Below are 22,293 nucleotides of genomic sequence, written 5' to 3' on the forward strand. Positions count from 1 at the left end.
CGACCTGAAAGTAATAGTCGTTTCGAATTCCACGGTTAAGCGAAGGGATCGGTCAACCCTCAACCTGGGATCGTCCAGCAAATTTCTATCGCGGTCCCTGGGCTGCGATAGCCTCCGTATCACGAATACATAAATTTTCAGTTCGGTAAGCAGTTCGTTTGCCCTTTGACCAAGTGCCTCCATGAATCACGATGTCGACAGGATTTTGCGCCACGGGCGGGGCAACGTGGCGAAACATCCTGCCGGAATATTACTCCAGAGAATTTTCCAGCGTCGTAAACGCGATTGTATCATTGATAGAGCTGGCACACCGGTGAACAGATACGTATATAGCGATCGACCTGGTTCGCGCTGGATGTCTCGTTGTTCAAGGGGGAACTTTCACGAGAGAAAGTTTCATAGTTTCGCGATTAAGAAGATGAAAATTTGACCACTGGGAGTGTTGAACTTTGAGAAGCTGTACTGCCGTTCGTAAATATTAAGAGAATTACTTGGGTATTTGAGTGTGTGCTAGAAAGTATTGTTGAAACTAGGAATTGTGCATAATCTTATTTAATTTGCATTAGGTATTGTAGTAACAATTTCATCGATGATAATATTCTTTGAATCATTATATTGATATGCTCAATACCGTAACAGACTTTGAGTCGTGTATCTTATTTAATTTGCTTCAAAGTTCAATAAAATTTATTCTGTCTGTGAGAATTGCACGACTGAATTGATGACATAAATTTTCAAGAAAAGTTTCATTTACTTTTGTAAATGAATGTTTCTTGATATTTCAGATTAATCGTTTCGTATAACCAAACAGCTTAATACTTACGAACGGAAGTACATATATATTTTTTATTGGATTGATATTCAATCATATCATATTTGATCAAATCGAAATTTAGATTGATTATGATTAGATGACCTCAAAATTCCACTAGTATGTTAGATAAAGCAGTATTGTCGTAAATCACGTGACTGTAAATTGCCTTCATTTTCAGGCAAGTACATTCTCATGGAAGCTACAGGGTTTCCGCGTCATTTATTTGGACAGAATAGGAGTTAGTTCAAGCGTAAGATAGTATCTCGGGTTGGATGACACCCCTTTTGTTCACCAGTGACTTTCTCGACCCATTGGGATCCGGATTCCAGTTCGTCATCGACTTTCTCCCGATCGTTCGTCGAAAAAAGCTATTTTTAGATTTGCATACGTGTTATGCAAAGTGCTTCGAAAAACACTGATGGAAATAAAACTAGCTCACTGTTTTTTCAATTAAATTGGAAAAGGTTTGCTGTTTTCGTTTAATAGGTTATTCGATATATCGACCATGGTGAATTTTACATTTCATTACATTACATAGGATTTATTTAAATTTGCAAGTATTATACAAAGAATTGATTCAATTAAATCACGAAATTTTCCATTCAGTAGGTTTTAGTTAATTAGATTATAGTCTGTGTATAGTATTTGCATAGAATGCCAAACAATTATAGTCTGTATAGTATTTGCATAGAATGCCAAACAATCTACCTAAATTCATTATTTTCCTTTGCTTTCCGATCGGTTTCTATGCCGGGCGAGCTTTTTACAAATGCACACGCTTTTAAATAAGCGCGCGTTGTCAGAAATTCATTGGGCATGGCCAGCTTTTATCTCGAGCGTAATTTTCATTGCGCAAGGCGGACACAATGAGTCCGTTAAGTTAATAATTAGGGCCATTAAACCGGCAAAGGTCGTGTAATTTAATTGGTCATACATTATTTGGCAGCTTGTGTAGCTTGTGTACCAGCGTGATGAGCGATTGATCAAAAACTTGTTGGCTAATTAAACCGTTTGATCGATAACAAAGACCATGATTATAAAATCGATGAATCTCCGTAGTCGTTCTTTTCAAAGCTTATCGTTATTACCTGTCATCATAATTATCACGCAAGTATGACTCGTTTCATATAAGAAATCGTTTTCAAAAATAAACTTCCCAATTGACGTACGGCACAAAAATAATTTATCAAAAGCCAGTGCAATTTCCTCTCAAAAATTATGAATTATCGTGCAATTACGAGTCGCTTTGCGTCAGAGATATTCCTGAAAAACAAACTCATCGATCGCTGTGGAACACGAAAATATCAGTGCTGTTCTCTGTCAAAAATTCTCATATCCGTTCTTTCAAAAAGAAAATTATAATTATCGTTATATTCGTGCCACAAATTGTCACGGAGATACGGTTTCCTTTACGCGGAGGATCTTTTCCAAAAATAAGTTCGCCAATCGGTACGAAAAATACGCGAAATACGGCGCAGTCCTCTGTTCACTAACGAGCGTCGGTCGAAAATCGAGACGCAAAAGAGACTCCGACGCGAAAGTTAATTACAAAGCCTGCTGGCTACCTGGCAGAAGCGGTATCGAAGATCAAAGTCCGAAATGTTTCTCGATCTTTGCGCATCGAGTGTACGCTCGCGAAATTTCTTCGCGAATAGACTCGTTGACTAATTAACTAGCCGGAGTAATTAATTAATAGCGAGCGAACGACTTTTGCTATCGTTGGAAATTCATGTGTACACTTGGCCTAAACTCTCCGGCGGCCAAGCCAATTGCTGTTTTCTCGTCGAGGCCGTTTAAGCAGACAGCGCCGCGAGAGTCGTCGTCGTTGGCACACGGCGCCGGTTAAACGAACCTAACGGAATTAATGCCGAGAAAGTTTCTTATTAGCGCCGCAGATGCCGCAATTGCGTTTAGCTGGCGCGGCGGTTAGTAGCACGGGAAGAGCCGAACCAGCCGAGTTCGATTATGCAAATCGGCATCGCGATCTCGCCGAGCCGAACCGAGCCGAGACGAGGCGAGGCGAGGCGATGCGAGGCGTTACGTAAGAATTACTAAACCGCCATAACGGCCAGATGCTCGTCGAAGCGCGCGAGAACGAATCTCGACGGCGGCGGGTCGGGTTGCTGTCGGTCGTGGGATCTCAGACTAAGTTATAATGCTAATAAATAAATTGAAAGCTACGTGTTCGAAGATGAATCCGTTATATATCATCGTACTGTCATATTATATATGACAGCACTTAGATTTCGTTCATGATGCTGTTTTAATCGAAGCTTGTAAAATACTCGTTGCGCTCTTAATATCTCGTCGAGACTCTTGGAATGTTTCAGCTTCGAATTCGTCGTCGTAATACGCAGGACAGATTGGAAACGATTCGAAGATATTTCAGATCCCATCGCTGTTTGCCTTGTTCCTCGCTTACGTTTCACACGCGCAACCGAGTTAAGCCGATACTCTCGAGAAAATGCACGACGTACGTGGCACAAATCTGACAGGCATTCCGAGAACACCGGAGGCGGCGGTGTGGCGTGTGCCGTTGAATGTAAATTTTCATTAAAATCTCGGCAGTCGGGGGAAGGGGGGAGGGGAGGGTGCACCTCCACGTTTCCGTGGTTGCGCGATCTCGCTGCTGATTGCGAGAGACCGGGCCTAGGCAACGGTTCCCGTTGATTACACGGCTGCTGCCGCTCGTCAGGAATTTTTGTTTCACTTTGCTGCGCGCACCCCTCCACTCCCCCGCGCGCGACAAAGAGAATATTTCGCTTTTCCTCTTCCGTAAATTTCTCGCCGGCTGAACGTTCTTTACCTCGTGAAACGGCCCTCGATGAACCCGCTCGTACACAGCCCGACGAGCTTCCTCGGTGAATACTTTAGCCGAACGATAATCTGACTCGGTCATACTTTATACAGGGGAGGGATCCGCTAAGCTTGGAAAATAATTTCCAGGCCCGAAGACGTCACGTTCATCGGATATTCTTGCAAGTTTACGCGCGTCGTGCTAAATGAGGGATGACGATAAAAGAGGTCGCGAAAATACACACACAGAGCATCGCGTAATCAGCCACCGTCGCTCTCCGTTGTTCTCCATTGAATCGGCGAACTTCCGTGCCGGAGGTCTGATGAATTAACCACGGCCAGCATTTTCTGGGGTACGTTCTGCAATAAAAGGTCAGCAGTGCGCCGCAATCGCTGATTTTTTTTTTTTTTTTTTTTGACGAAACAACGTAATCGTTTTTCGATTCGATTAATTCTCGCCCCTCCCTCGTATTTTCCGACTTGATGCCCCGTCGAAAATTGATTTATTAACAACGAATGAACTAAATTTTCCTGTTCAATCACGCGCGAGAATCTTTTTTTTTTGTAACAGATGTTATCTACAACTTTCGTGGTATGCTTTGTCATCATTGTTGTTATTTATCTCGTGTTAGCTCGTGATAGTTAATTTTCTAAAAATTAACAGAATGATCCGAATGAAAGTTAGATTTCAGAAAAAAATAGGGACACCGAGTGTCAAGTAGCGGTGTAAAATAATATTTCTGTAAAAGAAGAGCGCGTCAAGTTGACGCAAATTAACGAGGACGAGGATTAATAATTCGGTCGGTATTGCTTATCACGTTGTATTGTTGCGTTAAGGCGGAGTTCATTATACAATGTCAACCGGTCCTGTAAGGGTAGTTTGTATCCTACGACGACGCCCTCCCTCCTTCCCTCCCAGCTCGTAGGAGTGTCCTCGAGGCAACCGCAGTGCAGTTGCAATTTCAATGCGCCGTGCCAATTAATGCGAAGTCGTGTTCGAACTACCGATGGGCTCGTGTTAACGACGTTCCACCACAGACATCGAGTGCCAATTATCGATATTAAATGTCCAATGTAATCGTGCGTCGTCTCGAGGGCTTTCATCTCGCTCCTCGACTTTCATTTGCCCGAGAAAGTCCAATCTTTGTCATTTTCTTCTCCTTCCTACTTTTTCTTTTTTTTTCTTTTTTTTTTTCTCTCGGAGAAACTCGCGCCTTTTCACAGTCTCTTTCATAGTAGACATTTTGGAGAAGTCAGAGAAGATTGAAATTTAGAAAAATATAGAGAGTCGTCCCGTATTTTTTGACTACCGCGAGGAATCGTCGCGACGAGATGGTAAACGCGTATTTATTTAAAGTTCGAGTACCTTCAAGTATCGAGTTAAACATTCAATTCAGAATCATGGGTGGTCTCGAGGGTTTCGCTCGTTGATCGAGGAAAGTTCAATCTCTGTTTCGCTTTTCCGAAGAAACTACAGCCGAGTTCTCTCGTCGAAATTTTTGCGAAACGCCTAGGAAAGGTGTGCTTGAAATTCAGTAAAACAGAGAGGGGAGGGTCACCGAGGTTGGCTACGGGTGGCCGAATTTCAAGCATGGCTGGGAATGCGCGTGCATACGTTCATTACGAACTTACGCTTATGAATAATTACTGCACGCCCGGAAAACTGTTAGCGGAACAATGCCGCGCTAACTATCAGCCAAGTTTAATTATCGAGCACGTTTCCGCTGGAAACTGCTATTGTGACCCGAGGAACGCGGTGTATTTCGAAATTGTCTATCCCGTCTCGCTGCTGCGAATCTGAACTAGATCCGTTACTAATCAGTGACAACTACGCGGCTTGGTCGCGTGAAAATGACTAAATCAGGTCTCCTCTAGTATTTCTCGCACGATTCGCTATGATTTGAAACGTGTCGTGTGTGTGTGTGTGTGTATGTGTGTGTGTGCACGCGCGCTTAGGCGGAGGGCTTACGAGAGAAATGAGAGAGGAAAAGACAAAGAGTCGAAAGGGTTAGAGGAAATGCTTTGTAAGAGGCTGAAAGACACGGTCACAGGGACAAAGACAAATTCGAGAGGGTGAATGGGCCGAGATGAAGCCTGCCGGAAGCTCCAGAATTTATCGACGGACTTCAAATGCGAACGTGGGCGTGGAATGTGGATAGTCCCGTGCTTCCTATTACGGAATCTCATTCGAGAAATTTATTTCATGCGAGTAACATAGGGGAGAAACGCGGCGAGTTAGATATCTTTTTTGCTTCCCTAGTAGGAAGGTTGTCCTCAAATTTCGAACATTGATAATTTTTCTTTCCGAATCGCGCAAGCGCACGAAAGTATTCGCACAGCGGTATGCTATGCAAAACATTTTGAAATTTCATTAGCATTTCATCACGAGACTCTTACCGTCTCTAATTAACACACGAATTAAAGTTTGGAACAATTCTGGAAATTTACATCGAAGCTGCAAAATATTCATAAAGATCGTAAAACTATTTAAACGGTCAATTATTCATTACGTTGCTACAAGAATAAAGGATTATTAATTAGCTGCGGCTATTCACTTTAATTTAAAGTCTCGCAATTAATAATTGTTATAAATAATATATGCAGCGGTGATGTATTGATGAAGTTATTACCGTGAGTTAATAAGCCAAAATTGTTTTATACCAATTACACTTCATTATTACGGTAAATATTTTGCAACTTCTGATTGATTTAAATTTCATCCATATTTTCCACGACGCAAGTGTTCGAATACTATCCTCAGCCAGCGTGTGCCTTTTCATTTCCAAATTAGTAACAACATTACTCCACTCCAACGAAATCTTTCTGTTTCAACCGACGTTACAGTCGTCGTTGACGGTCGTTTTGAGCGTCAAAAAGTTTCCTCCAAGGGTAGCGTCGCTCGAGCATTCGTTACATAATGCAACGGACTGATGAAAAGAAGAAAACACGATAATGGGGTTGGTAATGACGTAGAACAGCTAGAAACGGTGTGCTTTACGAGCGATAAAAGCGGAGAACGATGGCGACGCGGCGACACTGGAGATGATGAACCGACGTGAAACTAACCTTGAAAAAAATTCCTCCCGAGTGTTGGCGCATTTAACGACGGTAATGATCAAACCAGTCGCCGGCGACTGAGGCGCGTAACACACCGTAAATCGCAAGCAGAGCCGCGAGCGTTTGGGATCGCGCGACGTGGTGGATTCTACCGTATTGTAAGGTTCCTTCGAAAACGTTAACACCCTCGACATCGTCTCTCCCCCTTTTCTCCAACTGTTACGGGAGTAATCTAACAACGGTCGATGAATTCCCAGGCAGGAAATGAAATTACACGGGCAATCCACTGCAAGGACTTGTTCTTTTTTTTCTGTTGCAGAAGGCGGTTCTCCCGGGAGGAAGACAGAGCGAGAATGAACGACACTCGGTTGCTCGCCAACAAATACCAACGGAATCGTCCTCCACACCGGCGAAATTGAACCGAGGAACGAGCTCGTCTGCTGGCTACAAAGAGAGAAACAGAGGGAGAGAGGGAGAGAAGGAGCGGCGTCATAGACAAGGGGCCAAACAAGTTTCTCATTCTCTTTTTTCGTTGGATCTCTTTGTTTGGTCGGGTTTAATCCACTTGTGAAATCTGGCCAAGGGTGAGAGATAGGCCGAGTAGAAGTTACGAACTGCCGAGCGCCCATAACTGGTTGCACTGATAATCGTAATTGATAGTTTCTCCAGGCAGGGAGACCAGGGACGTCCTCGATACGATTGCACGCGGACGTGTGTCGGTCGATCGTGCCATAGAGAAAGCTGTGTTTCGGGTTCGGGTTGTTTGTACGCGCGGTGACGCGCGAGTAACGATCGGTTAATTGGTTGTTAGGACACTCGGTGAATCCAATTAACCGGCCGTCTTTAAGGAGATCGGGCTTGGGTTGGCTCGGGGGTTGGCCGAATTGGCTAATTGCGAGTTCGGATCGCTTGCGTGTTTCGAATTTCACCGATCTGCTGGCCGGAAGAGATGCAAAGCGGCCGGGAGTTCCTCGGTTTTCGTGCGGCGTGCAACTGGATTTCCGATCCGTCGACTCGATCCGTGGTTGTTTGCATCCTGAACCCTCTCAAGAAGGTTGTCGCCCGGCAAACCGATCCGATCGGCGCAGCTTAAGTCTAAATTGAATAGTAATTGCAAATTGAACGTTGAATCCAGCGTGTCCACCAGCGTCGACCGACCGATCGAATCGATGACTCGGCGCGCAGCTAGTCGCCCGACAAACTTGGAGTAATAACCGCGTCGCGGTTACGCTCTCTCTCTCTCTCTCTCTTCCCCTCGAAGTCGTGAATTCCCGACAGAGGTGTGATATGCAAAGGTAGAAGAGACGGGACATTGGACAGAACGGACAGAACAATGACGAGCGAGCTAAACGTGACGAAGGTCGAGAACTCGACCGGCACGATGAATCTTGTATCGACGATATCCTCGTCGCCGCCTGGCGTGGTCGCAGCCGCGATTAGCGCTAGCACAGCAATTCCGACTAATCCGTCCACGACAGTAACGGGTGGTGCTGCGGTTACCAGCACCGCTAAACCCGACCATCACATCTACAACGTGAGCGGCTACCTCGTGGAGCACGACGAGCTCGATCACAGTAAGTAATAAGAGCCTGTGAATACGGTTAATGCGCGTTATACCGGTCAAAGCCGAACCTAATGGGACTGCATTAGGCTGCTCTCGCCCGGAAACGCCACTTACCAATCGCCTCTGACTACATACTCCTCCGTGTTAACCTTGCTAACCTTGCTAACTTCGTCTAGCTCTCTCTTTCTCTCTCTTTTTCTCTCGTGCTTACCTCTTCTCGTTCTCTCGTGCTTCTCGATCGGCGACCGATGGAATTCGCTTTGATGTCCCTGCCATGGGAAAAAATTATATTTCCAGTTGCGGCTGCCGGTTCGCAAAAAAGCCGAGTATCGATAGGGTTCGATGGCTCGACGAGGTCCACGGAGCCGAGGCCGCGCTCTTTGTTCGTTCGAAAATAATTTCAGCGCGTGTTTGCCTCACGGCGTATCGCAGTTTCCATCGAATTAGACACTCGTTCTCATGTTAATTGTTCCCCTGGCCGATTCGATTTTTCCACGTTGATTTCTGTGATCTCGCACGAAACGCGCGAACAGGCGAGTAGATACTCGCGAGCTGTTTAATCGTCACGGCGAAAGGTTCTCAATCTCTTTTGATCAAGCTCGGATCCCGTGTTTCATCGAGTATCAAGGGGATTTTGGGAATTGGTCTAAACGTGGTAACCCCGTTCGTTCTAGGCTCTCCCGGCCGTCCTAGCAGACTAACCGCAGATCCCCCGGTTTCCTCTTGTTCCTGTTGCCCTACGGCACGCAAAACAGTTTCCGGCGGAGCTTAATCCTCCCGGCTCTCGGAATTTATTACCACGTTGTTCTCCAACTTGTTCTTTTCTTTTTTCTTTTTTTTTTCTTCCTTTCACGAGGCAAATAGCTTGATTCGCCGAGAATTTTCACTTCCGGCGAGAAATATCAACCTCTTCGCTCGCGAGGGTTGAAAGTGCATCGATCATTCCTCGAAGTTGCGTTCTTAGAATTCTGATCAAGCGCAGCGATGAAAACTCTTTTCGACTCGAGTAATTGATCTGGAAGCCAAGCGGGGTGGATTCGTAGCCAGAATCAGATCCGATACAATCTCTGATGATCCTTTAATCGAGAGAAGACACGCTTTGAGGATTAACGCGTTCTCGTTCGAGGCTGTGTTTATATGTGGCAATAACGACGGAGGAACGTGGACTTCTTTTATTTTCTTTGAGAGGAAGAGAGAGAAAGATGCTTCGATCAAAGGGTAACCCGTTATCAGAGGCTGCGTGGCACGCAGCCTCCGTTTTGCCGGAGCAAATCTTGCCATCCTCGTCCTTGTCTGACCGGCCGACTGCGACACCGGCTGAATACTAATCGTAACGCTGCGGTCTACCGAAGTCGGATCGATACCATCCAGTGCTCAGCTAGAACCGTGATATACGACGAAATTCAGTCTCCGATTGTAGCTTTTTGTCGTTAGATGTTCATGCTACTCGCGAGCTATTCATACACCGGCCGGGAGTTTTTTTCCTTCTTTCTTTCTTTTCTTTTTTTTTCTTTTTTGTAATATTTATGAGAGTTACCTGCTATGCACAAACTGAAGGTAAGCGACGATGCTCCGGCGATCAAACCGTCGGATTTCTGGGATTTCGCTTCGTACCGGATGGATGCTGAAACAATGCGTCTGGTATTTTTAACTCCAGATAGCTGTTCAAATATTTAGATTGTAAATTTACCTTCCTTCCGGATCTTCGACAGTGTGTTTTATCGCAGATCGTAGGATGATTTGCGCGGAGGAGTTCGTTTCGGCGGATTGTTCTACGAAATGGATTGATTTTAAATGCTCTGGCGGATTTTCGAAATGTTCGATTTGATTGAAATTTTGAAAGCAGGTTGCTGTTAGACAACGACAGTGTTTACGAGAAGGATGTTTGGCTACTTGAAAATTAACAACAACGATATTTCCGACATACACAATTACTCGGAATACTTATAAAATGAATTAGAAATTTAATTATTATAGAATTCGTAATAACTGTTATAAAATAATATATGTAGTGTCGGAAATATTTTCTAAAACTTTCTTCGTAAAATCTTGAATTGCCAAAGAATCCTTCTCGTGAATAATTCCCGTTTCAATCTGAAAGGAACCCATCGGAATTTCAGTCAAATCGGAGCGAGAACATTTGCCAATACTTCTTCTCGTATCTATGGTTTATTACCTTCGATTTCATCAGCATGTTCTTCAAGATTTGTTGAATCTTTGCCTGCGCCTTCAGCGCGCATGGTTTGTCCAACTTCTTCAGACAACGTGTCACGGTCATAGAGAAAGTATCTAATTGATCTGAGTCGGTCTCGCAGGTATTGTCACTGGATGCCGTGCTGTGCAACCCGCAGATTGTAAATTCGCGACAGTTTCCCTATTTCAATAACGAGTTTCATGTAGGTTATACAAAATACACGCAATCAGATCCTTCCCAATTAGTCTGATTTTCATTACACTGGCAGTCAATTCATTTTATGCAGTAAATGCAATTCAGTAAATGCAACGTGAAATGTTAATTACGAATAAAGGGATTAATTTCTTGCTTTTGTGGGAACGTTGGATTTCAGACTCGGTTGCTGCTTGTTAAATGTAAAACGATCGACATAACGCAGTGCTGTTGTTCCTTATTATCAAGATCAATTGTCAGATTTTTTAAATCTTTTAAATTAATTTTTAGATTTCCCGCCTGATTTCTTTCTGTAACATCGAGAGCAACACCTGTTTCTTTAATTACACTCGCAAATGATCGCAAGATAGTAGCTCATCTAAACATCGTCTAAACAAATCCTCACTTCTACGCTTGATACTAATTACAGCTAATCAACCTGTCGCCTGTCCATTAATTCGTTCTCAGTTGTATCGCCGCGATGTCGGAATTCTTCGTAGCAGGATGTGGATCTGCTGATCGTTGAGTAGACACCTTGAGAAGGGAATCTGTCCAGCCGTTTCTTAGCCTCGGTAATTCTGCTGCAGGAGCGGGGACAATTGCGAGAGCGAGTCTTGACTTCGGCCAAGGAAACGACAGGGGAACTGGAGTTCAGGGTAGTGAGAGCTCGTTGCGTGTTAGACGATAAGAAATTCTCGATACGGCTGTTCCTGTTGGATATCAGGCATCGGACGCAACTGCAATCCGACGTAGTTGCCCGTGATTTTTGTTCCTCGGTCTCCTCCCTCGTCTCGACAAAAGTTTGGCCAGGGTTCTGCGAAAATCCGGCGACGAATCGTCTCATTTTCAGGGGAAATGATGGCGCGGATATCGCGCGGAATAGGAAAACTATTATTTAAATATGTATGACCGCATTTGTGCGCGGAGCACCGTGCCAAAGCTCTCGTGTACAGCCATTTCGACGGTGGTATTTTACTTTGAAATATTCTTTCATCCTTTGTGGATGTCGACACATTCGTACGAGGTCCTGTTAAACGACACTTATGAGGAGATTATCGACGTACTTGATATTCATTAAATTTCGAGTCGGACGCTTTACGTTCATAAATATTCGAGTACTTGTGAAAAATATTATTATATCTTGGAGAGATTATCGAAAGCTTTAAAGTTATGTTATTTTATTTGAAACATTGAACTATGGAGGATAAGTAAATTCAAACATCGCGATAACGGTCTGATTAATTTGATGTTAACAAGTTAATTCTATTTTTGTTCGTATCTGTTACGCACTGGTGGAATTTTGTAAGAATTTCCTTGGAACTTACAACGTATCTAGGCTAGTTTCGTTTGAATTACGTATCCAGATGGAAGGAATCGAGAAATTTACGAAACGTGTAATTGGTTTAACTTTGATAATTAATTATCGTGCCTAATACGAATACGTATTGTAAAACTGGAATATAATTACTCGATAATAAATAATTCTGACTTGTAGAAACAAAGTTGTACCCTTGTGTACTTATGATTACAGATAAACACACTCTATATTTTCTTTTGTCATGTATCGTATCGTTGGGTGTGTAGTGTGTTGAATCATCACCAAGACGCAACTTCTCAAAATGATACAAAAACGAAAATATAAATATTGGCCACGAGGCGAACAAGTTCGGACAAGTCGAATGTTTATGCTCCTCTGTGTTCGTCTTATTATGCTCAGTCGAAGCTATCGAAAGTGTAACGTTCGTGTGAAATACGAGTCAGTTAACTGCGCATTAACATTCGTAAAAATGATTTAAACGGCTGAAATACATACGATACGATATTGAAATTAAACGAGTATATCGGATACAGGATATTATCCTGTAATAAAAATGGCCAGAACAATTAACGAAAGTCGCAAAGTAATAGTTAATGTACTAAAAGATACCGATAATTGTGGAAAAAGAAAAGTTAGACCGCAATGTTTAACAGCTCAGGATAAATTCAAGCTTGCAGAAGAAGCTAGAGTTACGACAAATGTTGGCAATGTTCGACATCTTTTAAAGAATTGCGAACATCTGAAACCGTGACGAAAGTTGCAACAAAAACCTTGGCCAAGGCAAGAGCACAAGCTGTGCCGTTTGCAACTTGCAGAGAAACGCGTTTATACGAGAAAGAAACGGCGAAGTCGAGCTATCTTTTTGTGCCGGATGGCGAATAAAAATTAAATTCGATCCTGCTTTATATTAAAGAATTCAAATCGAGATTGAACAGTATAGATAAATATGAAACAATATACGAAGTGCAACAGAAACGAACGAAAATTGAGAGCAATTTTACAAACAGTGTACAGTATTTAAGGGTTGAACGGAAAGTGATATGAAAATTAACTGCAATTAAATACAGGACGCAAATAAACCAGCTACGCGACCTGCTCCAATAGAATAAAATTTAATTTATTCGCCCGAATGTAATTTATCTCTATTTCACTACCGTGAAACTTTCCACGGAAACTGCCGAGTGTATAAGTTTCGTTGTTCGCCGAGTATCGAAAGCGTCGTTGTAATCGTAGGATTAAAAACGTTTGGTACCGGGGAGAGCCACCGGTAACAAGAAACTACACACACGAAGGTTATTGGCAAAACTGTCGAGCCACCAGCGTCCATGCTAACAGCGTAACGAGTTTATCGATATATATACGTATATGTATATGTACGAACGTGCAACTCGACCGCCTCATCGTAATCCAGGTACGGATAGAGAAATCGATGCAGATCGTAGAACCACGGTAGCGAGGTCCGATAGCAGTGGTTGCACGACCTCGCCTCCAGCAGCCTCTTCAATTCGTTCACGTAGAGGCGACGCATCTCGCGGATCTTCAACACCATCTCCACCAAGGTCACTCCCGGTAGGTCCATGGCTCGATGAATTCGTGCATAGGCACGGTATCTCTGCTCCCTGTCCAAGTAGCTGCGCGTATCTTTCTTCCACAGGCAGGTGGACTTTCTATAAAGCGGCACCAGCTTGCGGAAGTAACAGTTCATCCATTTCTCGCGCTCGACGGTCACCCATGACGCTCTCCTCGCGAAACAGTCGCAGCTCATTGTACGTTGATGACGCGGTTGTCCCGCAGCTGTCCGCTTATCATCGCTTTTAGGGTCAGTGGAAACGAGATCGACGATAGAGCTATCTCTCTGGGACGCATCGTGTTGACGTGTCGAAGCTTAGGTTAGGTCGGCGGACGGATCGGCAATTAACGTTGTCGTAACCTTAAAACCTTTCGCTCGCTCTGACGAGCCTCTCGTTGGAGGAAAAAAAAAAAAAAAAAAAAAAAATTGGTGAAAAAAGATTCAAGGGGAATTTACTTATCGATTAGTTTAGTCGTTCGACGTCATCATCCCGCAGTTTTCTCGAGACGTCGTGACTGCAATTGGGGAAAAATACGCGCGTCACGCGCATCACCGCGAGATGCACACACGTATTCATTCTGCTCTCGTTTCTCGCGCGGTTGGCGTGTTTTTAATTGGCGAGATCGAAGTGGCCGTGACCGAGGTCCCGCTCGCGTGTCATAGAAACTTTAATCGCTTTAATCCTTGCCCATTAAAATTGCCACAATTTCACATTCACAATGTACTAACGCATTTTACACGCTTTTGCAGGTATACTCGCCGGTTTCTCAGATATACAGACCGTTTTTCTAGCCTGTATCTCGACGCTGCTGCCGCTGATCGTCGCGCTGGGGATCGCCTTCGGCGTCAGGTAAGATCTCGGCACGAGGCATCGTCTCGTAAACGTACGCTTAGAAAACTGTCGCAAACTGACGCCCGTTTCTTTAACCCGCACTTGTCTCTCTCTTATCGTCGGAGATTTTACACCGTGTCAAACAGCTGCGTGGTTCCATCTCTCGAAAGTAGGCGAGAGGATAAAGGGGGAATTTTCGATATTGCGTTTTATTTGTCGCCAGGGCAACTTCATTTTTCACGATATTTGCAACGAAGTATCGGGGGATTATCTTAATCGAGTCCACTCTGTCGCGAGGACAGGTGACGTGTTCTCGCTATATTTAAATATTCTTTCGTATGAGTTTGCCAATTTTGGAGAGGCGCGCACCTGCGCAACAATCGCAACAACATTTTTTTTTTCTTTTTTTCTGTAATCGTTTCTCGCTCTCTTACTATTCCTCGAATGTCCAAATGTCTATTTGGATAGGTTAGAAGTAAACAGCCAGAAGACACTTCAAAACGCGAATACGTCGTCAAAATGGTATTTCACCAATGAAGCAAGAGACTCATGACCGAGATATTTCTAGCGATAGCGAAGTAATATTACTGTTTTGCTTGCCAGAAAGTGATAGTGAATAAAATATTGTTACGTGTAATTCATTTTGCATTTCGTGCGACATGTTCTTTTCCTTTTCAAACAATCATTTTATTTACACACGTACAATTTTCAATCTTCGCAATAATAAGAAATAAAAATGATAAAGTTCCAACGTGAATTTTTCGACAGTTTATTACATTAATTTCGCTGACTGTTTAGATCTGAAATCAATCAATCTTTTATTTATCTTTAATCTACTCGTCAGTATTTATCGTGCAGACACAAAATTGGGTATATACTTGTAAGAGTTCTTCTAACTTCATACAGTACGCGCAATGGTTCTTCACAGCTGTGCACGAGCACGTTCAAGTCGCGTTGAGAGACACAGAGACGAGAACATCTGCGGAACATCTAACCGCGCGAAAGAGCAGCACGGAAAAACCGTTAAGTCGGCAGATAAGTTAACGGTACAGGTTTGGTCGCGTTATAACTGCGAACAAGAGACGATGGTGCTCTCGTGGCTGTATCTCGTGAAAGCGAAAGCTTCGACGTTGATTAATGGGGCAATTAAAGACAAAGCCGATGCGCGGCGTTGCACGCGGCTCGATCACTGTCGAACCGTTTCTGTTATAACACCTACCCACCGTAGGAAATTCACATGCTGATCGATTGTCGCCTTTGCTGCCGCGTAATCTCTAATCCCTTACGATGTATCGATACCTAAACCCACGCGATTCTTGCAATCCGTGCACGCGCGCGCTATCTCATCGATAACAATGGGGGCGAAGACGACAAAGGGATCGTTTCTATCGGGGCAACATAAACCACGATGGAAGGATTATACGATTTATTCGCGATTCGTTATATATGTAGGTCCTAACCTTTTGCAGTTGCAGTATTTCTCTCTCTTGCAGTATTTCTGTTGTTAATTACGTAAATACTCGCAGCGACTTTTTGATCATGAAATAACGCAGGGTGGTTTTACATGTGACAATAAGTCTAGAGAGAGGGACCGATTTTTTTCCCATTTAAAATTTCGTTTTAGAGAGAATTAATTCCGAAAGTTTGAATTTAATTGATTCAAGACCGGACCCGAGAGGGAGAATGTTCTATGCGGGAAAATAAGTGGAAAATGTTGAGCGAAGTTTTTTCATAGAATAGCTTTGTTTCTGGGACGATTCAATTCCAAGTGGCAAAGTGTTATTCTTTCTTGCGGACTCGTTTGTTTTTTTTTTTTGTTTTTTTTTCTTTCTACACAAAGCGGTAGAACCACTGGTTCCAAAGTTCAGCTACAAATAGTATTCGTTAGCAACAGAATCATAAAGAATGTTCTTTGACTAAAGTGAAACGCGGGAGCTACAACAAAATATGAAAACGCATGGTATAATACACTGAACAAGACTTTTTATTTATTCCAGTGAATACTGCATGCTCTTGAAAAAACTTTTAAGGATATTCTGTATTGAAAGGATTAGATTTTCAATTCGTCTTTCAACCTTTCATTTTTCTTCAACTCGAATTTATCTTTGCTTTCTCATTCCCAGCGAAATCGCCGGAGAGAGAATATACAGTGTAAATTTCAATGAATCTCTTTTGGTCCCGAGAAATTAACTCTGGCCTAAGTGGTGGGTTCCGTTAATGCCGTCCTTGCAATAAAAACCGATTCCACGGATCTGTGCGGGTGCTGCACGTATTCGCAAATTTCCGTCGTATTTCGAGGGTAGGAACAATAATCCTGCGTTATTGCTGAAATTGTGGCTGCCAACCGGAGGATAATGCCCGGTCTATTTGGGAGAATGGGAACAATTTATTCGACAGTTGTTCAACCGCCGCGGTAGATGTATTCAAATTATTTTCGAAGCTCGCGTAACCAGGGCTAGTTTCAATCGAAATTCTACTACGCTATAACGGGGGCGAGGTACGATTTCGAGACTCCCTGTCAAAATAATTGCCATTGCGTCCTATGCAAATAAGCGGGATCAAACTAAAACGCATCGAACGCGGTTTACGCGCGAGGATGATTACTAATTAAAACGAACGTGTATCACTCATTCATTAAGCGGTGACCGACTGGCTGGCCGGAGCAGGCTGTTTCATTTTTAACTGTTTCAATTTCCTCGTTCCATTTTTGCGGAAAGGTATACTCCGATCGTTTCATTTCGCTTTGTTGATTAAATTTGTTTTTTTTTTTTAAATATTAGGTCGATGTGGGTCCTTTTGTTTTTCCGAATAAAATTTCCTGGTATTTAAATCAACATACATCTGGCTCTGTTTTGACACGGATCTCTTTACGCAGATTTGATCGAACATCATTTCGAAAGTAACCAATTCTTTTTTTTTTTTTCTTTTGTACGATTCACTCTGATTTAATGCGATTTGAACGACGAGTTTTTTTAAACACGGAATTGAGTTTTTCCACAACGTTTTTTTTTTTTTTTTTTCTTTAATTTTTGGTATATTTCTCTTGGATTTGCTTTGATTTTGGTCCGTGTTTTTCTGGAATTTAATTACCCGCTTTTGTAGTTCATTCTCTATTTCGTGAAAAAATTTTACAAAATCTGTGCTCCGTTCGGGTGAAAATTGCAACGTTGAATTTCTGCCGAATTCCACATGGAATTTTCCGAAATTTTATCTTCAATATATTCGTTCTTTTTTTTTTTTAATCTGTTAAAATTATCGAGCAAAGGTAAAGTCATTAATCGAGATTTTTATAATTTAAAAATTTTTAGAACGTTATTGAACAATTTCTGTATCGAACGTGATATTTTTAAATTCCCTCAAATATTAAATTTTTACGGTAAATTTTTAAGACATTTTTATCGAATTTAAATTCAACTTTTATAAATTCAGAATGATATTGATTATAAAAATGAAGGAATATCAAATATTTCTTCCTTAATTTAATTAAAACACAGTGGATAGTATTGGCGAATATACAAATAGAGAAACGTGTTTAAAGTTACGAGCACGGAAAATAAATCTATTAAATCTATAATTCAATTTATCATCTGCAGGTCAAATGTATAATTTAATAAATTATTTGCACGTAAATTAAATCTATAACTTTATTAACATACCTCTACGATGGCCGTAACTACTCATATTTAAAGTACTATAAATGAACCACTTCCAAAGTATCTCAAGTAAAAGTTCGACTCGTACGTATTTTCACATGCGGGTTTATAATTTTTTTAGATACAATTGCAGAGATTTCTTTCATTGTAATAATAGTATACCTTGAACATATTGACACTTTAATAATTACGAATTAAATTTCTTTCATCACATACTGGCAATTTTGTACGTATGACGTGCAGTTTTGCATTTTTTTTAAACATCCGCGCTCTGATACCCAATTACAATACTGAATCAGCACGAATTGCAGTGCAGTTTCGCTGCATGCTCCACTCGAACGATGCGATGTACCGCAGAAAATCCGGCAGTTTTCAAAGCGTACGGAAGCGTGTATTCGAACAGGCTCGAAGTTCCCTCTCTTTAATGGAGAAAAGCACGAATAGCGTGGTTAAACAGAGGCGAACAGAGGGACGGGTATTCCAGCGAGAAGCGACCGAACCGCTTGTTTTGTTCTGTTTTGCAGGCACGTGTGGAGGAAATACCGAAACAGACGAGACAGTTCAAGTGGATTGCCCTGGTACAGGAGTGTCTACTCTCGAGACAATACCGCCGAATCCTTGCATCATCGACCCCACTCGGGTAGCACGACCATTCAGTCTGCCACGAGGATTCTCTCTGCCCAAGACGTGAGTATATTATGTCCCGCTATCTCGAACGCACGTGTTTACTGGCACCGCGTTTCGCGATACTCGGCTCAGCGTGCAATTTTCAGGGGATCGTTCAGGGTTTAGGTCAGTGAACACCTAGACTCTGACGGGAGATAAAGAGAAAATGAGAGAGAAAAAGAGAGAGAGAGAGACAGGTGTCCCTGACGCGTTCGGAAATCGATCCTTCGTCGATAATTTGGTAGCGCGCGATGCTAATTTTGACAGCACTCGTGAATAAATAAAACGGTTGCCGGTGCTCGCTGGCAAAACCAAGCCGAGTTCTCGAGCGTGGTAAACGAAATTCTCACGCTCCAGTTGCTGCGGATCTCGGTTCAACCTGCGCCTCCTGACTTTGGGCTCGCTCCTCTCCGCCCGGCTGTTTTTCAACGATAAAACCGCGCAACGACCGATCCACGCCGGCAAATTTAAGGGATAACGGTGTTTTAATTGTTTCACAGCGCGATGAAATGACGAGGAATATTTAACATTTACGGGCATATATTATAAGTTGTATGATATTACAATTTATGACGAAATATTCTCATTCGTATTATCAATGTTTTTACTGAGAGTTTCTTATCAGGAATATCTTGGGATGACGACTAATGTTCGACGTTACATTACATACATACAGACTTATGTTAATTGTTGCTTTGACGTTAGTTTGACTTAATTAATTAATTAATTTGAGAATCGTGCAGTACTGACTGGTCTGACTGTAAATTCTTCTGTTATATCTTGGGCTAAATGTGGTGAAAGTCACGATTTTAGAAACGAAGAATTTATAACGTAAATGAAACTCAATGAAAAGACGGAATTTGAGAAATTTAATAATAAGAATCGATAGCTGCCGATCGATTGTTAAATTAGTTGTTGCAAAAGCATTTAATTGTTACGACAGAAGATCTTTTATTTCATTTTATTTTTATAAACGTCACGAGTAATATAATTATTTAATTAACCGTGACATTTTTGTGGAAAAAGATATTGATTACATTCTCCGTGTAATCCGTAATTGCAGTTCTCGAAAGATTGAATTTAAAAATCTATAGAACATGATTTTTATACAAAAACATTCTTTATTTTCGTGTTTGTGATATATAAAATTGCTTTTTATTGCATTTAAGAGTGTAAAAAAAAGTTTTAACTCATTAAATATCAGCGTATACTTTTAATGGTTCAGAAGATCGAGAGCAATGCAGCAAATTGTATAATTCTGGGATATTTTGCGTAATATTGTGATGTTTGTTGATGTTGCTCATTCAAATAACGTCTGTTGAAAGAAACAAGAGTTAGCTGGTCGGTGTTGCACGTTTCTCCCTCAGTTTGCATAAATAATTCTTAGTGTCTCTTAAATGTTCAAGTAGCTGGCAAGAATACACAACTGCGAAACCAAATAATCGACGGACAGTATGTTGAATTTGAAAATCGACGATAAGTTTGTAATAGTCAGATATCGCGTTAATATAATCGTATCACGTACATCAAACTTTCGTTTCTGTTCTAAATCTAATTCCAAAGACTCTTTGCTCGATAATTATCTGGCCTCTGGCTTCAAATGAAAATCAATTCGTCAACCATCAACAGAGAAAACCCGACGAAAAGCGACGAGTTGGCGCGACGGTTTGACAAATACTTCAGCCGGAAAATAACGAGGGGGAGTGTCGGTCGAGTCGTAGCGAAGAGCCGAATGGAAGAAAAAAAGATAATGGAGCTTCTCTTGAATTGGTTGTCCGCCGAATGGACGTGACACGTACAACAATGCGCTATACATTGTTTTTCCATTATGCAGGTGTATACTTTCATTTTTTTTTCTTTTTTTTTTCTTGGTCGGCTCGCACCGGAAGCGTCGCGCGAATTTTCGCCAAAGCGAAATCTCATTTCTCGCTTGGCCTTCTCCATTAATCACCAAACTAAAAGGTTTCGGAAAAAGAAGAAAAGAGGGAAAAAACATAGCTAGCTCGACTTCTCTTCCGCATTTCTCTGTATATTATTTCTTATGTAACTGTTATAAATTCCTCAGGTTGCGACACCTTTGTCATTTAATGACCACAACTATGGACTATGGTATATATGAAAATTACGATCAAAATTATATTTTTGAAAAACATTTCATATACATCAAAATGTAATAATACATTGTTCTGATCCTTCAGTTATTGCACATGGGAATGCTTAATTTCTTGAATTAGTAAGCAAATGAAATTAATTAAATTATATCCTGGTTGAACAGGCACGAAGTTTCCCCAGGGGAGGAAGAGGAGCGATTATGTTCAAAGTCCGCGAGGTCCGCACAATTATCCCCCGAATTAGCTCTCGCGGTCTGCTATCTCTGAGAAAACACTCCCGCCCAGAGAAAGCATCGAGTCCTCTCGGTTGAGGCAAATCCCTCTTAAAAACGGTATCTCGGCCGTTCCAAAGGTCGCTTTCTTTCTCGGTTACGTGGCCCGTGATATTTTAAAATAAAGTCCTCTCGATAAATTTCGCCGCGAGTTGGTTCGCGTATCGTCTCGTGTTTGGCGAACGTTTTCCGCTTGAATTTGGAAAACCGGTCTCAACTTGGCCGGCTTTCAAATCCAATGGAAAGTTCGCGCCCAACTCTCCGCCTCGCTCGTTGTGCAGCCACTTCGTTCTGTTCGGTTTTCACTACTCGCGGGCGTCGTCGAATCGATCGTTGCACCTCGTACTGTGGGATCGTTCAAGTGCGCTGGAACGCTTGTTGAAACTTTCGACGAATATATTATTTGAAACTTTCTTTTGTTGAGAACTGCAGATATTTATATGAATTATTGTTTGCTGCATTTGTTAAATGTCGTAACGAGTACGATGCTTTGAATATTTTACGGGTGGTTGCGAGCTTGACGCAACTGCAACGTTTAAAAAATCGCTTGCAGGAAAAACAAAAGTGTGCTTCGTCCAATTAAAATCTCGAGATTCTGAAAATTTTATTAAAAAACGTATATGATATAATTAAAAAAAAAGTGTATATATTTATCAAAAACACGTGTTCTTAATTTCGTAATAAATTTGCGAACTTTAATACACGATCTATACTGAAATTGTCAATCCATTGTGCAATGGAACGATGACACAATGTCACGTAACGTTAGTGTCTTCTCTCTCTCTCTCTCTCTCCCCCTCCCCCTCCCTCTCTTGGTAGATTTCGGTTCCGATCGGCGTGCAGTTTTTGCATATTCGATCGATGTTCGATAGGAACTTCGCCTCATTCCGAACGAACGGACGGAGCTCGTGTCAGCTGCAGTCGATAGATGGTGGCGCATTCCACTACTCTGCTCTATACACATTTTCTGGACTATCCTTGTCGCCAATGCTCTTTTAACGCCACGCCGCTTTCGAATTTCCAATCGATGTATCTCTCCTTGTCAACTCGTTCACGTTCAACTTCACGATCCATGAACTTTGACGTGAATCGATAAATATTAGACGCCCTCCGCTCGCAACATACCAAACGGAGAAAGTCGCACGCACTTTTGCCTTTCTTTTTTTTTTTTCTCTTTTATCGCCGTCTCAACGTTAATCGATATCGAGGAGAGAAATATGTACGTGTGGTTCGCGAAAATATTCCGAATACGCA

General features: G+C 42.1%; 2 protein-coding genes across 4 annotated transcripts in view; one reads left to right on the top strand and one right to left on the bottom strand.

Moving 5' to 3' along the window:
• Positions 1 to 22,293, top strand: part of LOC122529876 — a 124,459-nt gene that overhangs the window by 30,515 nt on the left and 71,651 nt on the right. For 2 of the 3 annotated variants that reach the window (XM_043656379.1, XM_043656380.1), the window contains exon 15: positions 6,987 to 7,984. Coding sequence is in view for 1 of the 3 variants with exons in the window: in XM_043656381.1 (XP_043512316.1) it covers positions 8,001 to 8,241; positions 14,256 to 14,355; positions 18,515 to 18,677 (504 nt within the window). In the remaining 2 variants the exon portion in view is untranslated. Of the gene's footprint in view, positions 1 to 6,986; positions 8,242 to 14,255; positions 14,356 to 18,514; positions 18,678 to 22,293 lie in introns of those variants that run through there. The other variant, XM_043656381.1, reaches the window with a different exon arrangement.
• On the bottom strand, positions 8,238 to 13,969 carry LOC122529877. The gene is made up of 4 exons (XM_043656382.1): positions 13,317 to 13,969; positions 11,057 to 11,431; positions 10,408 to 10,605; positions 8,238 to 10,003 (listed from the first exon to the last, which is right to left on the bottom strand). Exons 1-4 carry the CDS (start codon positions 13,698 to 13,700, stop codon positions 9,950 to 9,952), a joined length of 1,011 nt encoding a protein of 336 aa, XP_043512317.1. The 5' UTR covers positions 13,701 to 13,969; the 3' UTR covers positions 8,238 to 9,949.

Source organism: Frieseomelitta varia, unplaced genomic scaffold (genome assembly GCF_011392965.1).
Source record: "Frieseomelitta varia isolate USP_RPSP 00005682 unplaced genomic scaffold, Fvar_1.2 scaffold_313, whole genome shotgun sequence".
Lineage (NCBI taxonomy): Eukaryota > Metazoa > Arthropoda > Insecta > Hymenoptera > Apidae > Frieseomelitta > Frieseomelitta varia.

What these genes read in the sequence shown, in the direction of transcription:
- LOC122529877 (XM_043656382.1), bottom strand. Translation starts at nt 13,700, where the DNA reads ATGAGCTGCGACTGTTTCGCGAGGAGAGCGTCATGGGTGACCGTCGAG. An exon ending in AATTAATGGACAGGCGACAG is followed by an intron (nt 10,606 to 11,056) that starts GTTGATTAGCTG and finishes TTATTGAAATAG; the next exon opens with GGAAACTGTCGCGAATTTAC. An exon ending in ACATGCTGATGAAATCGAAG is followed by an intron (nt 10,004 to 10,407) that starts GTAATAAACCAT and finishes TCCATTTCGTAG; the next exon opens with AACAATCCGCCGAAACGAAC.